At 45.6% G+C, this 15,934-nt stretch overlaps 1 protein-coding gene across 1 annotated transcript; it reads right to left on the reverse strand.

Moving 5' to 3' along the window:
* Positions 1–2,507: 2,507 nt before the first annotated feature.
* On the reverse strand, positions 2,508–15,282 carry LOC129387777 (uncharacterized). The gene is made up of 4 exons (XM_055077351.1): positions 14,953–15,282; positions 10,848–11,116; positions 5,489–5,764; positions 2,508–2,808 (listed from the first exon to the last, which is right to left on the reverse strand). Exons 2-4 carry the CDS (start codon positions 11,090–11,092, stop codon positions 2,652–2,654), a joined length of 678 nt encoding a protein of 225 aa, XP_054933326.1. The 5' UTR covers positions 11,093–11,116; positions 14,953–15,282; the 3' UTR covers positions 2,508–2,651.
* Positions 15,283–15,934: the final 652 nt, after the last annotated feature.

Genomic DNA, 15,934 nt, shown 5'->3' on the forward strand with positions numbered 1-15,934 from the left:
GGCATGCTCAATCACCGGGAATCTCTCGGTCGTTCTTCTGGGAATTCGCTGCTTACATTTTCAGAGCGTATGCAGCTCAAGAATGACCGCCGGAACGCATGTTTTTATTGGATGCTTGCATTTGCTTGCCTGACTTTTGAGTGAATGTTTTTGGCGTTGACCGCAGCGATGATCTAATGGCATAGTATCCGCTTTGTAAGCGGAAAGTGTTTGGTTCAAATCCTAGAATCCCATCCGTTTTAATGGTTTTAGCATTCTTAGGGCACTTCACGCACTTATCCGGGTCGGTCTCTCGGTCCGTCGGTTGATTAACGTGATGTCTGCCATTGATTGGTATGAGCTGCGCGATTTGTAGGTACGATGCATGTATATAGTCTGTATATGTACGCGCTTTAATGATATGTAGACGAGTTGTATGTATGGGTACTGTTGATGTATATCTATGTAGAGTCTGTGTCTTCTTGCCGTCTTATCTCTGCTTAAGTTGAGCTGATCAAAATGCAGGTGCAGCGGCACGTTGTAGTTTTCCATCATCACTCCTATTCCCCCTCTACTTACCTGTTGTCCATGTTCCCTTTACCTCAGTTTGGAGTAGTAGGCCAGAAATTTATTCATTCGGACAACCTCTCCGATGTTTCTCATTGAACCTTCTCTCTCTCTCCCTCTCTGTAGTTAAGCGGATGTACACTGTCAGCGACATGTCAGGAGGATGAAGGCGATGTTCTATGCTTGTGGACGGAAGAATGGTGAGAAGTGTATGACAGCAAAAAGTGGAACACATCGACATGACTTTAAAGCCAACACGCTATATGAAGCCAAGGAAGGTACAGGATTAATAAGCTGCGGTTGAAATTGAAATGCAGAAAATAATGAAGAGAGAAATGAAAGTGGACGAAGAACTTGTCGCCGGTTGGGACCGAACCCACCGCTTTCGTTCATTCATAGCGAGAGTCTCGATTCTGGTGGCCTTGATGTCCTTAGGTAGCATATAATGGATTATTATCCACGCGCCTGCTTTCCTAAGTTCACCTGTTGCGTCATGCCATTTTGCAAAAAAAAAGGGTGTTCTACATCCACCCACCATGACTCTGAGTGGCGCTGGCTATCACACCCACGGCTAGATCTAGTACACATACTAGTACGCACAGGTACCCAAGTTAGTGGACGGATTGGTGACCGTCGCTGCTGCACAATTGCTAATGCATCGCCTGCATAATGCGAAGGTTCTGGGTTCGGTCACCACAGGCGTCTCCATTACTTTCTGCATTTCAATTTCAACCACAGCTCACTACCCTTATGTTTTTTTTTTTTTTTGCTTTATTGTCTGCTGGCTTTATAAGGTAGTGATTGACAAAAAAAAATCTTACCTCTCCTTCCCTTCTTTTCCTTACGCCCAGACATATATTTTATAACGTTTTGTCACAGTGGCACATACCCATTCTGCAGGATTGGCCGCGAATGAGCATGTTCCCAATGTAGCAAGTATAAGGTAGTTCCAATAATTGAACTGAAAGAAAATAAGAAAGTTGATCATCACGCGCTATTCCAATAATAGGCAAGCCTTTGTGCTATAGAGATAGCTACGAAGAAACGTCACATGTGCGGTTTTTATGACTGATTATTTTTTTACTGCACAGAACAAAGCTTCGCTTACTATAGGGCAGGTGCAATGTACGGATTCCCTTCAATAGATGTCATTCCTTTCTTAACATTTACATTAGCTCACTATTCAAGGCTGGCTGATTTCGTGTACAACGTTGGCGGAGCGCTGCTCTGGCTACTGAGGTGGACACTATGATAGATCTTTCTATTTTCTGTTTGCTAACGCTACCCATAGCTTTCGCTTCATTGCATTGAGTTTGTTAACGAAGACTGAGGGTAGAGCCGTACACGGTGAGAAGACGAGGGCGCCTGTGGGGATGGTGTGGGAAGGCACGCGAAAAACCGCAGTGGTTGTGTAGCCGTTGAGCAAACGCCTTTAACTTTAACATTACGGCATGATTTCGTGAAATTCTTGCGACTGTGTGTTCATAGTAGGCTGGTGAACAACTGACACCAAAGGCAATACATTTTGGAGCTCGAGATAGGTTACGGGCAGTTTGACGTAATTAACGGCACGTCTTTTCAGATGATAGCAAGCGCGGCGTATCTTTCGGTACTTGGACTTGTAATAGAGGAGAAGGAAAGGCAAGACATCGCCTCACCCTGTGAGAGCTGACACCGAACGATGTGCATGAAGCGTCCGATGCCCGCCAATTGACTTAGGGGCAGAATGCTCCTCCTGCCGCGCTATCTGTATATCCACGCGCAGTACATGTCACCATTTAACCGTCCTCGTATTAGCTGTATATGTAGCCTTGGAAGTGTCAGGTAATGCCACTCTCGAGCCATGGCGAGGAATGTGAGGCATCCACCTCCCGGTTACAAATAGGCACCAGGAATTTGCCATCCATTCAACTTCATTATTATTTCTTCGCATTTGCAGTTATCTTACTGAGGAAACGAAATAGCACGTAAATGCTGTATTTACACATACTAAAGGAATACTCGTGCGTCAGGCATAAAAGACGCTCACGCGTGCAGCTTGTATCTGTCCTCTAGTAACATTCGCCAACACGTCGCATGTCGCAGTGTGTGCACCGCCACGCGTATCAGTGGTTTGCTTCTAGCGCCTTCTTGGCTGCATCATGCATGCCGGTCGTGAAATTCACACTGGTGCGCTGCCGCCGAATGATAGGTGGTGGTGCCTCGGGAGCCAGACTAGAGCTCCGCATGCATGTGGCCTCGCAGTCCTCGAGGTGCTCGAACCTGCGTTAAGATATTCATCTTAACTATAACATTATGTTGAGCTATAGTAGGCGAACACACTCAGTGGTCGCATGTGCAAGATCCCGCCTGTTAGATCTCCTAGCCTTTCAACGCCGAAGGTTGCACAGTTTTTCTCACGTAAACAAACTCTCATGCAGCACGCAACGCTACACTTCGTTTCCGTACTTCATCTGCCTCTTCTGCTGACAACTAGTTCCTAGGTCACCAGTATGCGCATTCAATATATGGTGATTTCTTGAGGTTTCGAGTGATACTACAGTCGTACGGTACACTATTATTCTCACACAGCACACCTGTTCATTGAAACTGCTCATATACCTGTGATGCTTTTTCTTCATATGCCCTGTCTGATCGCTTGTTCGTACTTCAGGTACACCATAACAACACACCCGTCCACGCCTTCCTTGTTTACGGGGGGATCAGCAGCTACGACAATAGGCGTACACGCCATATATAGTACTGGGCGCCGAAGTTGATTGGCAGCTCCAATTTAGCAAATTATTACCGGCTGTATAAGAAGGAAACAAATGATGCCTCTCGAATTCAGGAAAGCGAGGATCTGGGCAACACAGTTCCTATGCGTCTTCGTATTGTGTTCAACACAAAACGAGCTTTAATATCCCGCACTGAAATGGTCGAAGTTTCTAATCAAGCCGCCCATTGTGACCACTGCTCCTTGTTACCTTAGCGATCATGCTAATACCTTGCTAGATTAATGACTCGCTAATCAACCTCACATAATTTACGTATGTTGCAATTGCGTTTGTGAAAGGCATATGTGAATTGCTTCCGGGTTCAAAGCTTTTGGGAGGGCGGTCATTGTTTTTACCACTGTGTCATTGCATGAAAAGAAAGCGAACGCGTGCAGAAAAGACAAGTAAGAGAGCTGCACTTGCAACCAAGTTTTAATCAACCCTTCACGCTTATATTCTATGCTTCAGTGCAATCAGCATATTTTTAATGAGCTAAATTAGTAGGCTTTGATTATTAGTAGTGAATGTAGCAATTATCCTTTTCTTGTTTGCTCGTATCCCCAATTCCTAGCGTTATTGTCCCGTTTGACTACCACCTCGCCCTAGCACTCGCCCTTACGCAACTATAATCCTGCGAACTAAAAAGAGTGCCACTTCCTGAGATCTGCTTACTTGCTCGCAAGCCACTTTTGCCGTTTTACTTGACAACACTGCCTGATCTGTACCATACAGGGTTGCAAAAGGGCAACGCTAAAAAACAAATTAAGTTTAGTGCTGCTGCTCACTGGGCTTTTAATACGCTCGCGCGATTTGTAAGAACAAACGCCGGCTAATCTCAATAACGGACATACAACAGGCCAAGGAGAAATGATTCTAACGTCTAACAGGCTTCAGCTTATTTGTTTTGACCACTTAGCCGCAGACTTGCCCTTCTGCAGGGTTGCTTTAAAGGGTCCCTCACTAAACCCCATTGCAAATTTTCGTTATACACCGGGAGCGGTAAAACGCCACGCCGTCCAAGAAGCGTTTTACCGAAATACATTTTCAAATAAGTTAATTATTGGAGAAGATATAAGGAATTAACTGTCCCGTTATCATGCCACCAGGAAGCGAGCGTCCCGGTCAAAGGATACACTCTCTCCCTTTGCCTCAAGTAGCCTTCCCAAGTGGTGCTCATTGGCGGCCTTCTCCGATAGCGGAGCCGAGAGCCGTAGCCCGGCGTCGAGCCTCGCCTCTGTTCTCTCTCTGTCTCTCTCTCTCTCTATTTTAGGGAGTTGCGCCTTCCGCATTCGACAATTAGTCATGGTAAGTGACGAAACACGCACTGCGAAGAGGCATTTGTGCGTGACAATGACTCTCTGGCTTTGAGCGGGCTTCCGCGAGAGTGAAAGCCTGTGGCGTTTATTCTAAACGTTTAGCTGTTTTCGCAAAGGTGGGGGGCGGCGGAGCAATACTTTGCAGACATGTTCACGAGCGCGTCTCGTATGCGCTACGCTAGTTTGTTTAAAATAGGCAAGCCTGATGAAGGGCCCTTAAAGCGCTCTAAAACACGCCGGCTACATCCTAACAAGGCAGTTTTCTACAATGAAAAGCAGCGTTCGGTTGTTTACAAACACGAAGATCTACACAGCTGGACGCACGTGCTATAACTTTGAGGAGTATGTCATGAAATAGTTTTCTTCCGTAAAAAAATTGTTTGGTGTTATCTGGCACTCTTCGTATCTATCATGCCTCCTATAGCGATTGCAGGCGCCTGTTCTCTCACACCGCACTAGCTTACAAAACTACTTTTGTGAATGCAGGCCCTTAGACGAAATTCCCGAAGCTTTTGTTTCCTAAACAGCATTTTCTCACTGGCTGGTCGCCTCCTCTAATAATATGTTGGGTCGCACGATTGACCGGCACGTATTCTCACGGACCACTGGAACGTGCGAGCCATCTTCTTTATTTTTTATTTTTTTTAATCCCATGAACGGCCAGCATCGCTTAGATTCTTCCACCACGATGCTGGGGCGATGACTGTACGGCACGTGTTTTAACATAAGCGACAACGACAAAGTGAATGCGCGAAGCGAATGCAACGAGGTTACTCAAGAAAACGGATGAGACTGAACCGAGTGCAGCAAAAGAATAAACGTTTGCTCTCGTAAGAGAACTCCGCATAGTCAGCGCTTCTGTGAACTGACCAGCGGTCTTCGTCGACACAGCGGTGCTCGTTGATGGTGCTGATGTCCGCCAGGTGGCAGTCTAATGTCCCGTTCGGGTGGCGGAACGCGAACCAGGGCTCGCGAATGTGTTCCGTCGCGCAGGCGTCCCCGCCACCCTGCGAGTAGCAGCCGTAGAACACGGCGTGCATCGGGTCCTTCGTGCAACTCTCATCGCACTCCCTCTTCGTCTTGTACTGGAAGTTCGTGTCCGCGATCTGTGGACACTCTCCGCCGGAGAAGTCCCACTCCACGCATCTGCGTGAGCCCAGGCCGTGGCAACAATGTACTTCGTCCGTCTACAGCAAGTCAACAAAGAGATACAATCTATAATGTAAACAACAACAGTCAGGCACTCAATCACTCGTTTATTTATTTACCGTGCCGAGGAACAACCATGACGTCTAGGTGCTGACGCGCGCATACAACTAGAAAAAGAAAACTGGAAAAAACGGCAGGGGAATATAGGTAAAAAAATATCTATGAATAAAAAGGACGCTCTTGAATAGAAGAGTACATACTACAAAGCGCAAGGTAAATACAAGAGACAAAGGAGGATAAAGGCAGTTGAACAACATGTGAAACTATGACAACAACGCAAAGCTCGGAAAAGAACAGTGAAAGCGAGTTATGAAGAAATATCAACATCACGATAACAAGCGATATAAAGACTGTATTCTATGGACGGTTGAGTGTTGGTGATTACAGGCACGAACATGGAAAGGTCTATGTTTTCTGGTGATATTGCGCGGGATGCCAAAGATGATACAACTGAGGTGTTCGGGGCAGGTAAGGATACCATGAAGAAGTTTCAAAAGAAACAGAAGGTCAGCGCGAATACGTCGGGAGTGTAGTAAGGGCATTGACAATAATCCAACAGTGCTAGAACAAGGTCCAGTGTCCGTGTTAGCAAAGCACTGATGATATATGCATCGAAATTTTTTCTGTATCTGATCTATGTCCCTGTTGGATCTAGCAATGCCTTTCCTGACGACCGACCTGTATTCGAGTTGAGGAAGACAGATTGTTGCGTACAATTTCCAGAATGGTGCAGGAGAATTGAATTCGCTTGATACGGATCAGTCAATCAATGATTTATTTACCCTGCCCTGGAACAACCGTGAGGTCTGGATGGTGGCGCACGCATACATTACAAAACACAACAATGAGTACTAATAGTAAGCAAGTATTATTATTATTATTATTATTATTATTATTATTATTATTATTATTATTATTATTATTATTATTATTATTATTATTATTATTAACTCAGAGTACGACGTTTACGGTTCTTTCCTAACAATATGCCTACGTTTGTCTCGGCAAATATATTTTGCTCGATGAACATTCACTGGCGTTTTTTTTTCCCTTTCTGTTAAGGGTGGGGGAGGGTGCTTGTTGCGTCGGGTATGCGTGCGTTGAGTCTTCTGGTTTCTCTGGTAACCGTATGGTTCACTGGTCTGTTTCACGCTCAGACGTGCCATATACGTGCACGCGCAGCTGTTACATTGCAGCTGCATCAAATACACGAATACCAACAATGTGTTGTAGAAGATCCTGTTTATCAAAGGCACAATGCCACACCGCGATGTGACTATGCAGGTATTAGGAATCAGTGCATTTTATACTCGAACACTTAAGAAGAGAGACTTCATTTCTGGCATAATGCAGGTAGAAAGGTAGGTGACTGGAGGGAATCCAGTAACCTCCACCAAATGTAATAAGATTTATTTACGCAGGGCAGCCCAGCAGCAGCGAACAGCACGAACTCTCTTGCAATCACCGCACTGGTCGTCGTCGTCGTCTTCGAGCTGCCACCGAAAACACGAGGTGCGTCTTCTTCGTTACACAGTGAGCATTACAGGGTAAAAGCATGCTTACGTAGGCATAACTCCGTGTTACTATCAATGAACATGCCCTGTTCACGAACCGCCTACCGGCGGACGAATATGTGGCAGCAACTAGGCTGCATTATGTATATCTCTGAAGACAGCATTAAAAGAAACTCGAGCTGGTGATCAGCACTGCTGTACTTTTGAGCTCAGGCACCATGACTCTGCGCACGCATTTTTTTGAAGCACAGGGGATATGTGACAAAAACCGCATGAGATAGATTTCTGCAAAAACTAAATGAAAGGAGATCCGTCATCTATTTGGCACGGTTAAATAGAAATGTTGGTCTATCAACCTATAACATTGCGTATTCAGTTGTCACGTGAACATACTGACGAGGCAACAGCCGTCTCATCTCTCTTAATGTGTTTGAGAAATAAGGTGGATCTGTGGATCAGGAAAAACGGGGTGCAGCACTGATTGTTGACGACGTAATGTTTTCAAAAAAATTATTTTCTGTGTGTTTATGTTGTTTATATTTATGTTGCTTACATTCCAGCGTGAATTTGCTAAGTTTCTCACAGGTACATGTTACATACATGTTACCTTTCTATGTTGTTTGCTGTGCAATTCTGTTACATGCATTCTTACGTTTACATTTACTTTATTCGCGTTTGGCATGTGCGCAAGCTTTTATTGGCTACTTGTGGTTTTATTATATTCAACATGAGATTAGGCACAAGGCTCAACCTATATTCTCGCTTCTTTTGTGTGTGCGCGCACTGTCTCTGTGCTTGGAAGATGAGCCCCATGGCTATACGTCAAGCTGTAATATTTGGCACCTTCTTTTCTTTAGCCTGACGCGTCATACAGGGGTTTACTTAATGCCAATAAACTTCAAAGCTCAAAGTACACAAAAAGTGAAGTTCACTCTAAGAACTGCTGCGCAGACTACAAACACACCAACTAATCCTGCGTTCTACCACATACGGCAGTTACGCCGAGTGACCAGGAAATCCAAACCAGATTTATATGCGCAGTTAACGACATTGAACGGCACATAAGTCTACTTATAGTCTACATAGTTATAAGTCTGCACTTATACGGTGGTTTTCTTTTTGTTTATCATTACCACAAAGTTTAAATATCATTGGCATGATAAATCAAAATTCATAAGTGACTGATTACAAAAAGCTTCCTAATTGACTTTGAAGGTAATTACTTTAAGGCACGCATTGCCATTTACAAATTGTGGTCGCTGAGTTCTCAAACCATGACCATGAAATTCTGTGGATGACACCTGTTTCGAAATACGCGCTCCAGAAGTGCTCGACGAAATGCATTGGTATTCCCGCCATATTTCTCCTCCAGTGCATATTTCGTTAACAAAAAAATCAATGGAACAGCATTGAATTTTTCCGCAATTTTGACCATGCTTATCACGAAAAAATTCGTTCAAGCGGGCGTGTGAGCCGTGTGGCATTGCTAATTTCTGGTCTTAAATTGCATAATGCGGGCTAAGTTGCTTAATAAAAAAGAACTAGTTAATTTGATGCAATTAGTCAATTATGTATTTCGATCTATTGTGCAACTAAAGTCTGCCTCTTTCAGCAATCCGAATCGATCAGTAGACTTGTGCTGTATACTCCAGGTGATCTAAAAAATTTTCTAGGACACTTAAAGGGACACTGAACCACCTTTTATTGAAATAGAGAAAAGCATTTGAAGTGAAAATGAGCAATTTCAGAACTACTTTGCCGTAAAAAGTACTTTACCGCAAAAAGCCGCGGTATCTACGCTATGTAGCCGACAGCAGCTTGATGTCAGCTACCGACCAATAGCAGCCGTCTAGATGACGAAATAGTGTGTTGTATGACGAAATACTGCGTCAAGAAGAGAGTGAGGACAGGGTCTTGTGTTTAAAAGAGAGCATTTGAGAGACAGGCGACTTCGCGATCCGCTTGCGAGCTTCACGCACCGCGTACGACACCAGAACTTGGCTGAGCTGTTCACAGCAGCGTATGCTACCCGCCGGCTATGTTATTTCACCAAGTCCGAGGTGTGGTTCAGGGCCCCTTTAAGACTGCTTACGCGTGGGAATGCGAAAGCATTATGGTCCGTTTGGTGAAATGCTTTTATATTATACTCATTTTATACACTCATGACGTGGCGCCACCTCCTCCAATTGGCTGCGCCGTCACGTGTCCTGTGACGCACGCCCTAGGCCACACCTATCGGCAGCCAGATGGTTGCGACGTGACGTGCGCAATGACGCAGGCTCTACGCACACGTTTTGTCAGTCAGAGCCGTGGAGCCGCCGGGGATTCGCAGAAGCGTGCTCGTCTCGGCACTGTTGGATCTGGAATACAGTCCCAATTTCTGTCCCCCAGATTTTTGGACCTTGCCATTGGGTGCGGGAGTTGGCCGAGTTTGAGGAGGACTTTGAGATGAAAACTGGAGGTTTATTACCATTATTTACAGTGAGCGGACCAAGAAACTAACAGTCATAGAGTCATTGCCGGCCGGCAGCAACTCGGACGCTGCGGTCCGTGGCAAGAAGCTCGAAAGAGATGAAATGAAGGAATCCTTCCTTGCTGCTCCCGGTCTCGTGACTTCGAGACACCCTTCGGTGTCTCGAAGTCACGTCACGTTCGGCCAATCGGCGAGCCCGCTCAGGTGACGCCATTTTCGGCCAATCGGCGAGCCCGCTCAGGTGTCGTCATTTTCGGCCAATGGTAGGCGCCCGTGCGATTGTGTCACACCCGGAGCCGAGGGTCGTTCGTTGGGCCCCAATTGTCCGAGGGCTTACTTCTCTCTGCGGTATTGCCTTGCTGGCTTGCAAGCGCCGTCACAATAGGCGGGTGGGGGCGACGTTTCAGTGCTGCAAAGCAGCTTTGCTCACGACCTGCGTTACCTGGAACAGTGCCAGGCTCCCGCTACACTTTTGGGAATAGTCAAGCAGTGAATAGCTCCACCTGCGGCACACGAGGTGGGGGACGCCAACTCGTTTGCACATGCCGCGCTTCGGGAACGGGGTAGATAAGCTTCTGCGCTCCTTAATTAGTTGTGGCGCGATTCGATGTGGTCTGGTGAACTCGAAGGAGGCTCAGGAAAAGGTCCCGTATCTAACAGCACCCAGAGGCCCGGGTTCGACTCTCACCCAAACCGACTATGCACGAAAGCTTCTTTTCAAAGGCATTAAATTATTTTGTGTAACCTCCCCGAAAAAATTTTTGACGCGTTTTTACTCTTCGCACCATCAGCAATTTTTGGTACTATATTTCGGTCACGCCGATGTATTTTAGCGCAATTGGGCATATGATATTTTTGCGTTAAAAATATATGTTGACCTTAAAAAGACACCCCATCTATAAGTTCCGTGACTGCGGTTTCCTGTGTGAATTTCGGCTCACCCATAATTGGCGTGCCACTGTAATGAGGGGGACGAGGCCTAATTTTCACTTGAAAGAAATGAGCGACAATATATCGTTCGACCTGTACATACCTCGTGCCGTCAAAGAACCACCACGTCACCGTTAAGTGCTTCTTTTCGCACGGGACGAACACTGGGGCCTCTTCGCACCTCGGCTCGGGAGGATGGCGTTGCTTGCAGTAAGTGTTGCACTCGGAGTCGTTGTCGAACCGGTTGGGGCCGTTGTTGCAGACGAAGTACTGCTCGTCCCTTGTCGCGACGCACTTCTTCAGTTTGCCGTCGTAATAGTAGCCCTCTCTACTGTTCTCGCAGAACATGTAGGAGCCGCGAGAATGAAGACACTGCACGCGCCAGCCGTAGGCTACAGTTCACCTGCTTTATCAGTTTTCAAATCAAGCCCTATAGAACAGTGCACCGGAAGTGAATGCCGGCGGCGATACTGTCATGAAAGCACGAACGCTGAGCGAAGTTTAACCCCGAATAAAAGGCAAGTGGTTCTCTTTCTCTCTCTCTCTCTCTGTCTTATTTTCTTGCCTAACAAATATCACCTTGAAAAAAAAAATAGTCAGTCGGAGCACATTTTTCTAACGCGATAATGTAACCTTAGCTGAGCAAGACACTAATAGGATTCCCATAGCATGCTGTCCACCACAAGGGGTTAGGACAACGCTTTGTCAACAACTCACGAGCTCAATTAAAAAAAGACAAGTCTCGCTTTGAGTGCAAAGGTTTTTCGATTTGGTTCCTATTTACAGAAGATAGGAGAAATGTTAAGCGTCACGTCGTCATGGCTGCCAGGAAGCGAGCTTCACTGCCAACACAGAATTTCCACGCTTGTGATGTCCACCAGTGTGTACTCTTTCAACGCGATAGCGTTAAGGGCCCCATGTCGCAGAAAATCCGGCGTCGGCATCTGGCGTTCCGCGGCCGGCGTCCAGCATTGGACGTCGCTTCGGCAAAATCAATTTCGAGCCATGCTTACCCAACCACGCAGGCCCTCCATGTGGCACAAGGAAATTACTGAACTAATTGAATTACTCAAGGTCAAATACGTAAAAAAATTGTACAGTACGACTTACACACAATCTACAGACATAACGTCGAATCGTAATTTGAATATACGAGAAAACATAATTCTATTACGCGAAAAATTAAAAAAAAGTCACAAACCCCTTTTCCAAGCGTTTTTGGTTGCCACTTCCTCCTCCTCCTCCATCTCCCTTTACGTCGACCACCGTACGCACCCGACATTCGTTCCCTGAATGCGTTACGTACACGTCGCGAGCCTCGCACCTCCATTACGTTTTCTTTAAAGCGATGCTTTTCCTAGCGAACCCTCCCGGAATTTCCTTACCGTGGCTCTGAGGTGCTGCTGCTGTCCTGCCGGATAACTCACACTTATAAAAAGAAATCGAATCACGTGTACGACGGTGCGATCGAACCTCGGTCCGCCAGCACAGCAGCCCAATGCTCTAACCATAAGGCCAAAGTCACACGTTTACTTCTACAGCGCCGACGACAATTAGCTCTTCCAGACGATCGCCGCGCGTTTACATTGCGTAGCACGCATGCGCGGGAGTACATACGCGAGTGCAAATTCCTTTACGCCAAGGATGCAGGGACGAAGTGAGTGAGTTTATAGCGTTTCTTTAACTTCTTCACGAAAGCTTCGCTTCACATAGTTTCCAAGATGTTTGTTGTATCTGTATAACTTTTATTTCTCTTTTTGTTTGTTTGTTTGTTTTTAGCAATGCGAAGCCCTTCAGATGGCAGCTTTGCGCAATCGGTATTGAAGATTTACCGAAGTTACGTGCCATAATCGGTGACGATGGAAGCACTTAGACGCGTAGACGCGTTTGTGCGTGTTACTACGACTATTCGGCAGGAAATGCACGGCTCCTTCCAGGGGAGATGTGGTTTTCGTTTTAAATGTAAGGTTTTACCGCACCGTGGCAGCGGTTTGACACTTTACAGACAAGATGGTCGGCGCGTGACCTATGCCGCGTTTTAGTCTGTTTACAATGCCCAAACCTGGTGAGAAGCATTTCAACAAATCAAACGATTTCATTTTGCACGTATTGAGTGTCTGAACTTGTAGGGGTACGTTCGATGAATCACGATAGAAACTACAAGCAGAGCCACGAATAAAACTGTACTCCCTAGGATGCGCGCGCAACCGTTTCTATAGGACATCAATCGTTGGAACCCTCCATTATTCTAACAGTGCAGAATAACGTATGCGCTTAGAGCAAACCAATGGCCAGCGGTGTACGCTCAGCGGCTGCAGCGTTCTGCCGACGAGAACGTGAGTACATTTTCATGTATAGCGAAGTCGCATGACGGTGAAACCAAGGTGCAGGAGCTCGTGCGCTCCGAGATATAGTTACACGGTGAAGCGCCTCACGCGGTCAACGCGAGAGGAACAAACGCATGCGCCAGTTGTTCGCGATGTATCGCATATGAAATGCGTGAAACACGGCCGACAAGGACATGCGAGAACACCACGAATTGATTTCTAGCATACCTTCGCCAGTAGTCGTTCGCGCATTTTATCTCAAAACTAATCCTAATTTTCGCACTTCGGTGTCGTCAGAAAACGCAGTAATTATTTGGGACGATAACCTCATAAATGAATCGCTTAAGTACGTGATTTGGGTAACGTGTAGGGTGTACCGAGAAGGAATCTGATATTACAATCGCCGTCTTAGACGTGCCGGCTCACCGGCCTCCCGAAAGCATACAGTACTCCGGTTTGCCCCACTACAAGTGATCCAGAACAAAGCCATCGAAATATAAACTTTTAGCACTGCACCAATGCCAAACAATAATTACATGCCAATAATACCCGTGCAGCGTCCGACATAATTAAATATAATCTTGCTATCTGGCATATCAACAATCGAATCGTTCCCCTATTTTTTAGTTCCGTCTTTTTTTACACTAACATCGCAAGATTTGTCCTTAAAGTGACCTTCACCTTGCCGAAAGTATGGCAAGCACTCTTCAATTAAGCACTTTTTCATTATAGAACTCTCTACGTTTTGTATTAAAGTTAATGAGACTACACTCTCACATTAAAAATTTAGAAAGTTTCTTTTGAACCGTATCTATAGTCCTACATAACACTTTCTCTGCGTACTACTTAATGTATGCATTGGCAGAGTTATCGATAAAGGCTGTAGTTTATTATATTACGTTTATTAATGGCGTGCGAAATCGTTAAAACATGCCGTTTTTTGTTTATATTTTTTGTATGTTACTGCTTAAAGTTATTGTATTATTGCTCTTAAATGGTGTCCTAGGATGTACTTATAATTGCTGTTTTCCGAATTTGTTTATATAGTTATTGCTCCTTAGTGTCCTTTCTTAACTAAGCTTAATTTTCGCTTATACCATGTACAGGAGGCCCAATTCAGCCTCCGGCTCCGGGACCTCCTTCTACACATTCCGTTCAATAATAATAATCTCATATATAGTTAAAACATTGTATTTTGATTCTAAAAATAATGATTCTATCCTCACCGAACCTAGTCTGTTCTGCTGAAAAGCTTTACCCATAATAGTGAAGTAATCATTCTTACTAGCTGGGGCGACTTTAAACTCATAACAAGGCATGTATTTTCGTTCGAAATTTGTTGCTGGCATTTATGTGGAACACGCTGGGTGTCACCGGCGTAGTGACGCGCTACGTCAGGCAATAAATCTTAATAAAGAAATAGCATCCCACAACCACCTCTTTTTAACCCTGTTGTTTAACACTTGTTTTATTTCCGAGAGCTAGCAGGCAACTAAGCTGGCCATAGTCGTCATCATCATCATTATCATCCCTAAATTTATGTCTACTCCAGAACGAATGCCTGTCCGAACTGTTTTCAGTTGCCCCTGCATTGCGACGGCAGCGTCCTTCTTATACAGTTTGCCTGCAAATATTCCTGGTCTCATCACTCGACGTAATCTTGCGCCGCTCTCGTCTTCATTTCACTCCCATTCGCCCTCATTATATCTTGCACTAATAGACAACCGCTAATCTCGGCGACATATTACATGACCTTCCCAGGACTATATTTTCTTCTTTTCTCAAATATCGCCTCTCTTCATTTGCCTTCTAATATGTTAATGCATTGTGCATTGTGCTGACTCTTGTCGCCAATTTAATCATCATATCAAGCGTACTTACCACCTTATTGGGCAGTGGTCTTCTGGTCGTTGTAGTGGAGCTTGTGGTTGCGTTGGTAGTAGTAGTTGGGGTTGTTGTGGTTGTTGTAGTGGTGGTCGTAGTAGTAGTTGGGGTTGTTGTGGTTGTTGTAGTGGTGGTCGTAGTAGTAGTGGTGGTTGTAGTTGTGGTAGTCTTAACCACTTGACCTGTGGCCGATGGGCGCGGTCCGAACAGCGGACCCTTGAACCGCGGACCGAGCGCGAACCCAGCGACGATGAGGAGCAGAACCAGCAGCAACAGGAGTAGCGTTATCAGCAGCCGACCGCAGAGGCCCTCCCAATCGTCTTCATCATCTCGGAAAGGTACTGCAAACGGTGCCCCAGCGAACGCGGGATAATTATAACGACCACGCGATGGCGCAGACCATATAGGCGCCGACTACGGGAGGGCGCCGGGGCCCGAGCCCCCTCCGGGCGATGCCGTAGGCCCCTTCCCCACCCCTCTCACACACAAACCTAAAGTGCCATTACCAGAGCTTTGTCAGCCACATCATTTGAGGTTTCTTTTGACTTTCCTCGGCCATTAATATCCCTTGAAATTTTACTGGGGATATTAGCTTACTGCATCATTGTTGGCGCGGACTTGCGTGGCTTTTAGTACATACTTTCGCTTTATTTCTGCAAATCCCGACAATAGGAGAACAAGCGCATTAGAAGCACTAGCGGCGGCTGCCTTATCCGTATTTTCTCACTTCAGCGTTGTTTACAATTTCCACTGTAAACAACATGGACACACAATATATGTACATATACACACAGGAGAAAATTTATTATATTTTTCAAAGAGATCGAGTTAGCCAAATAAAATTTATTTCTGAAGATATAGATAGCCTATGTCTAGAGATTGAATATGTTGACGTATGGTCACCACGCTTCAACTTGCATTGCGTGCTTTTTTGACCGTGAAAAAGACCTATAGACTTCAGTGCCCCTTCAGCAGTCTT

This window comes from Dermacentor andersoni, chromosome 2, assembly GCF_023375885.2.
Source record: "Dermacentor andersoni chromosome 2, qqDerAnde1_hic_scaffold, whole genome shotgun sequence".
NCBI lineage: Eukaryota > Metazoa > Arthropoda > Arachnida > Ixodida > Ixodidae > Dermacentor > Dermacentor andersoni.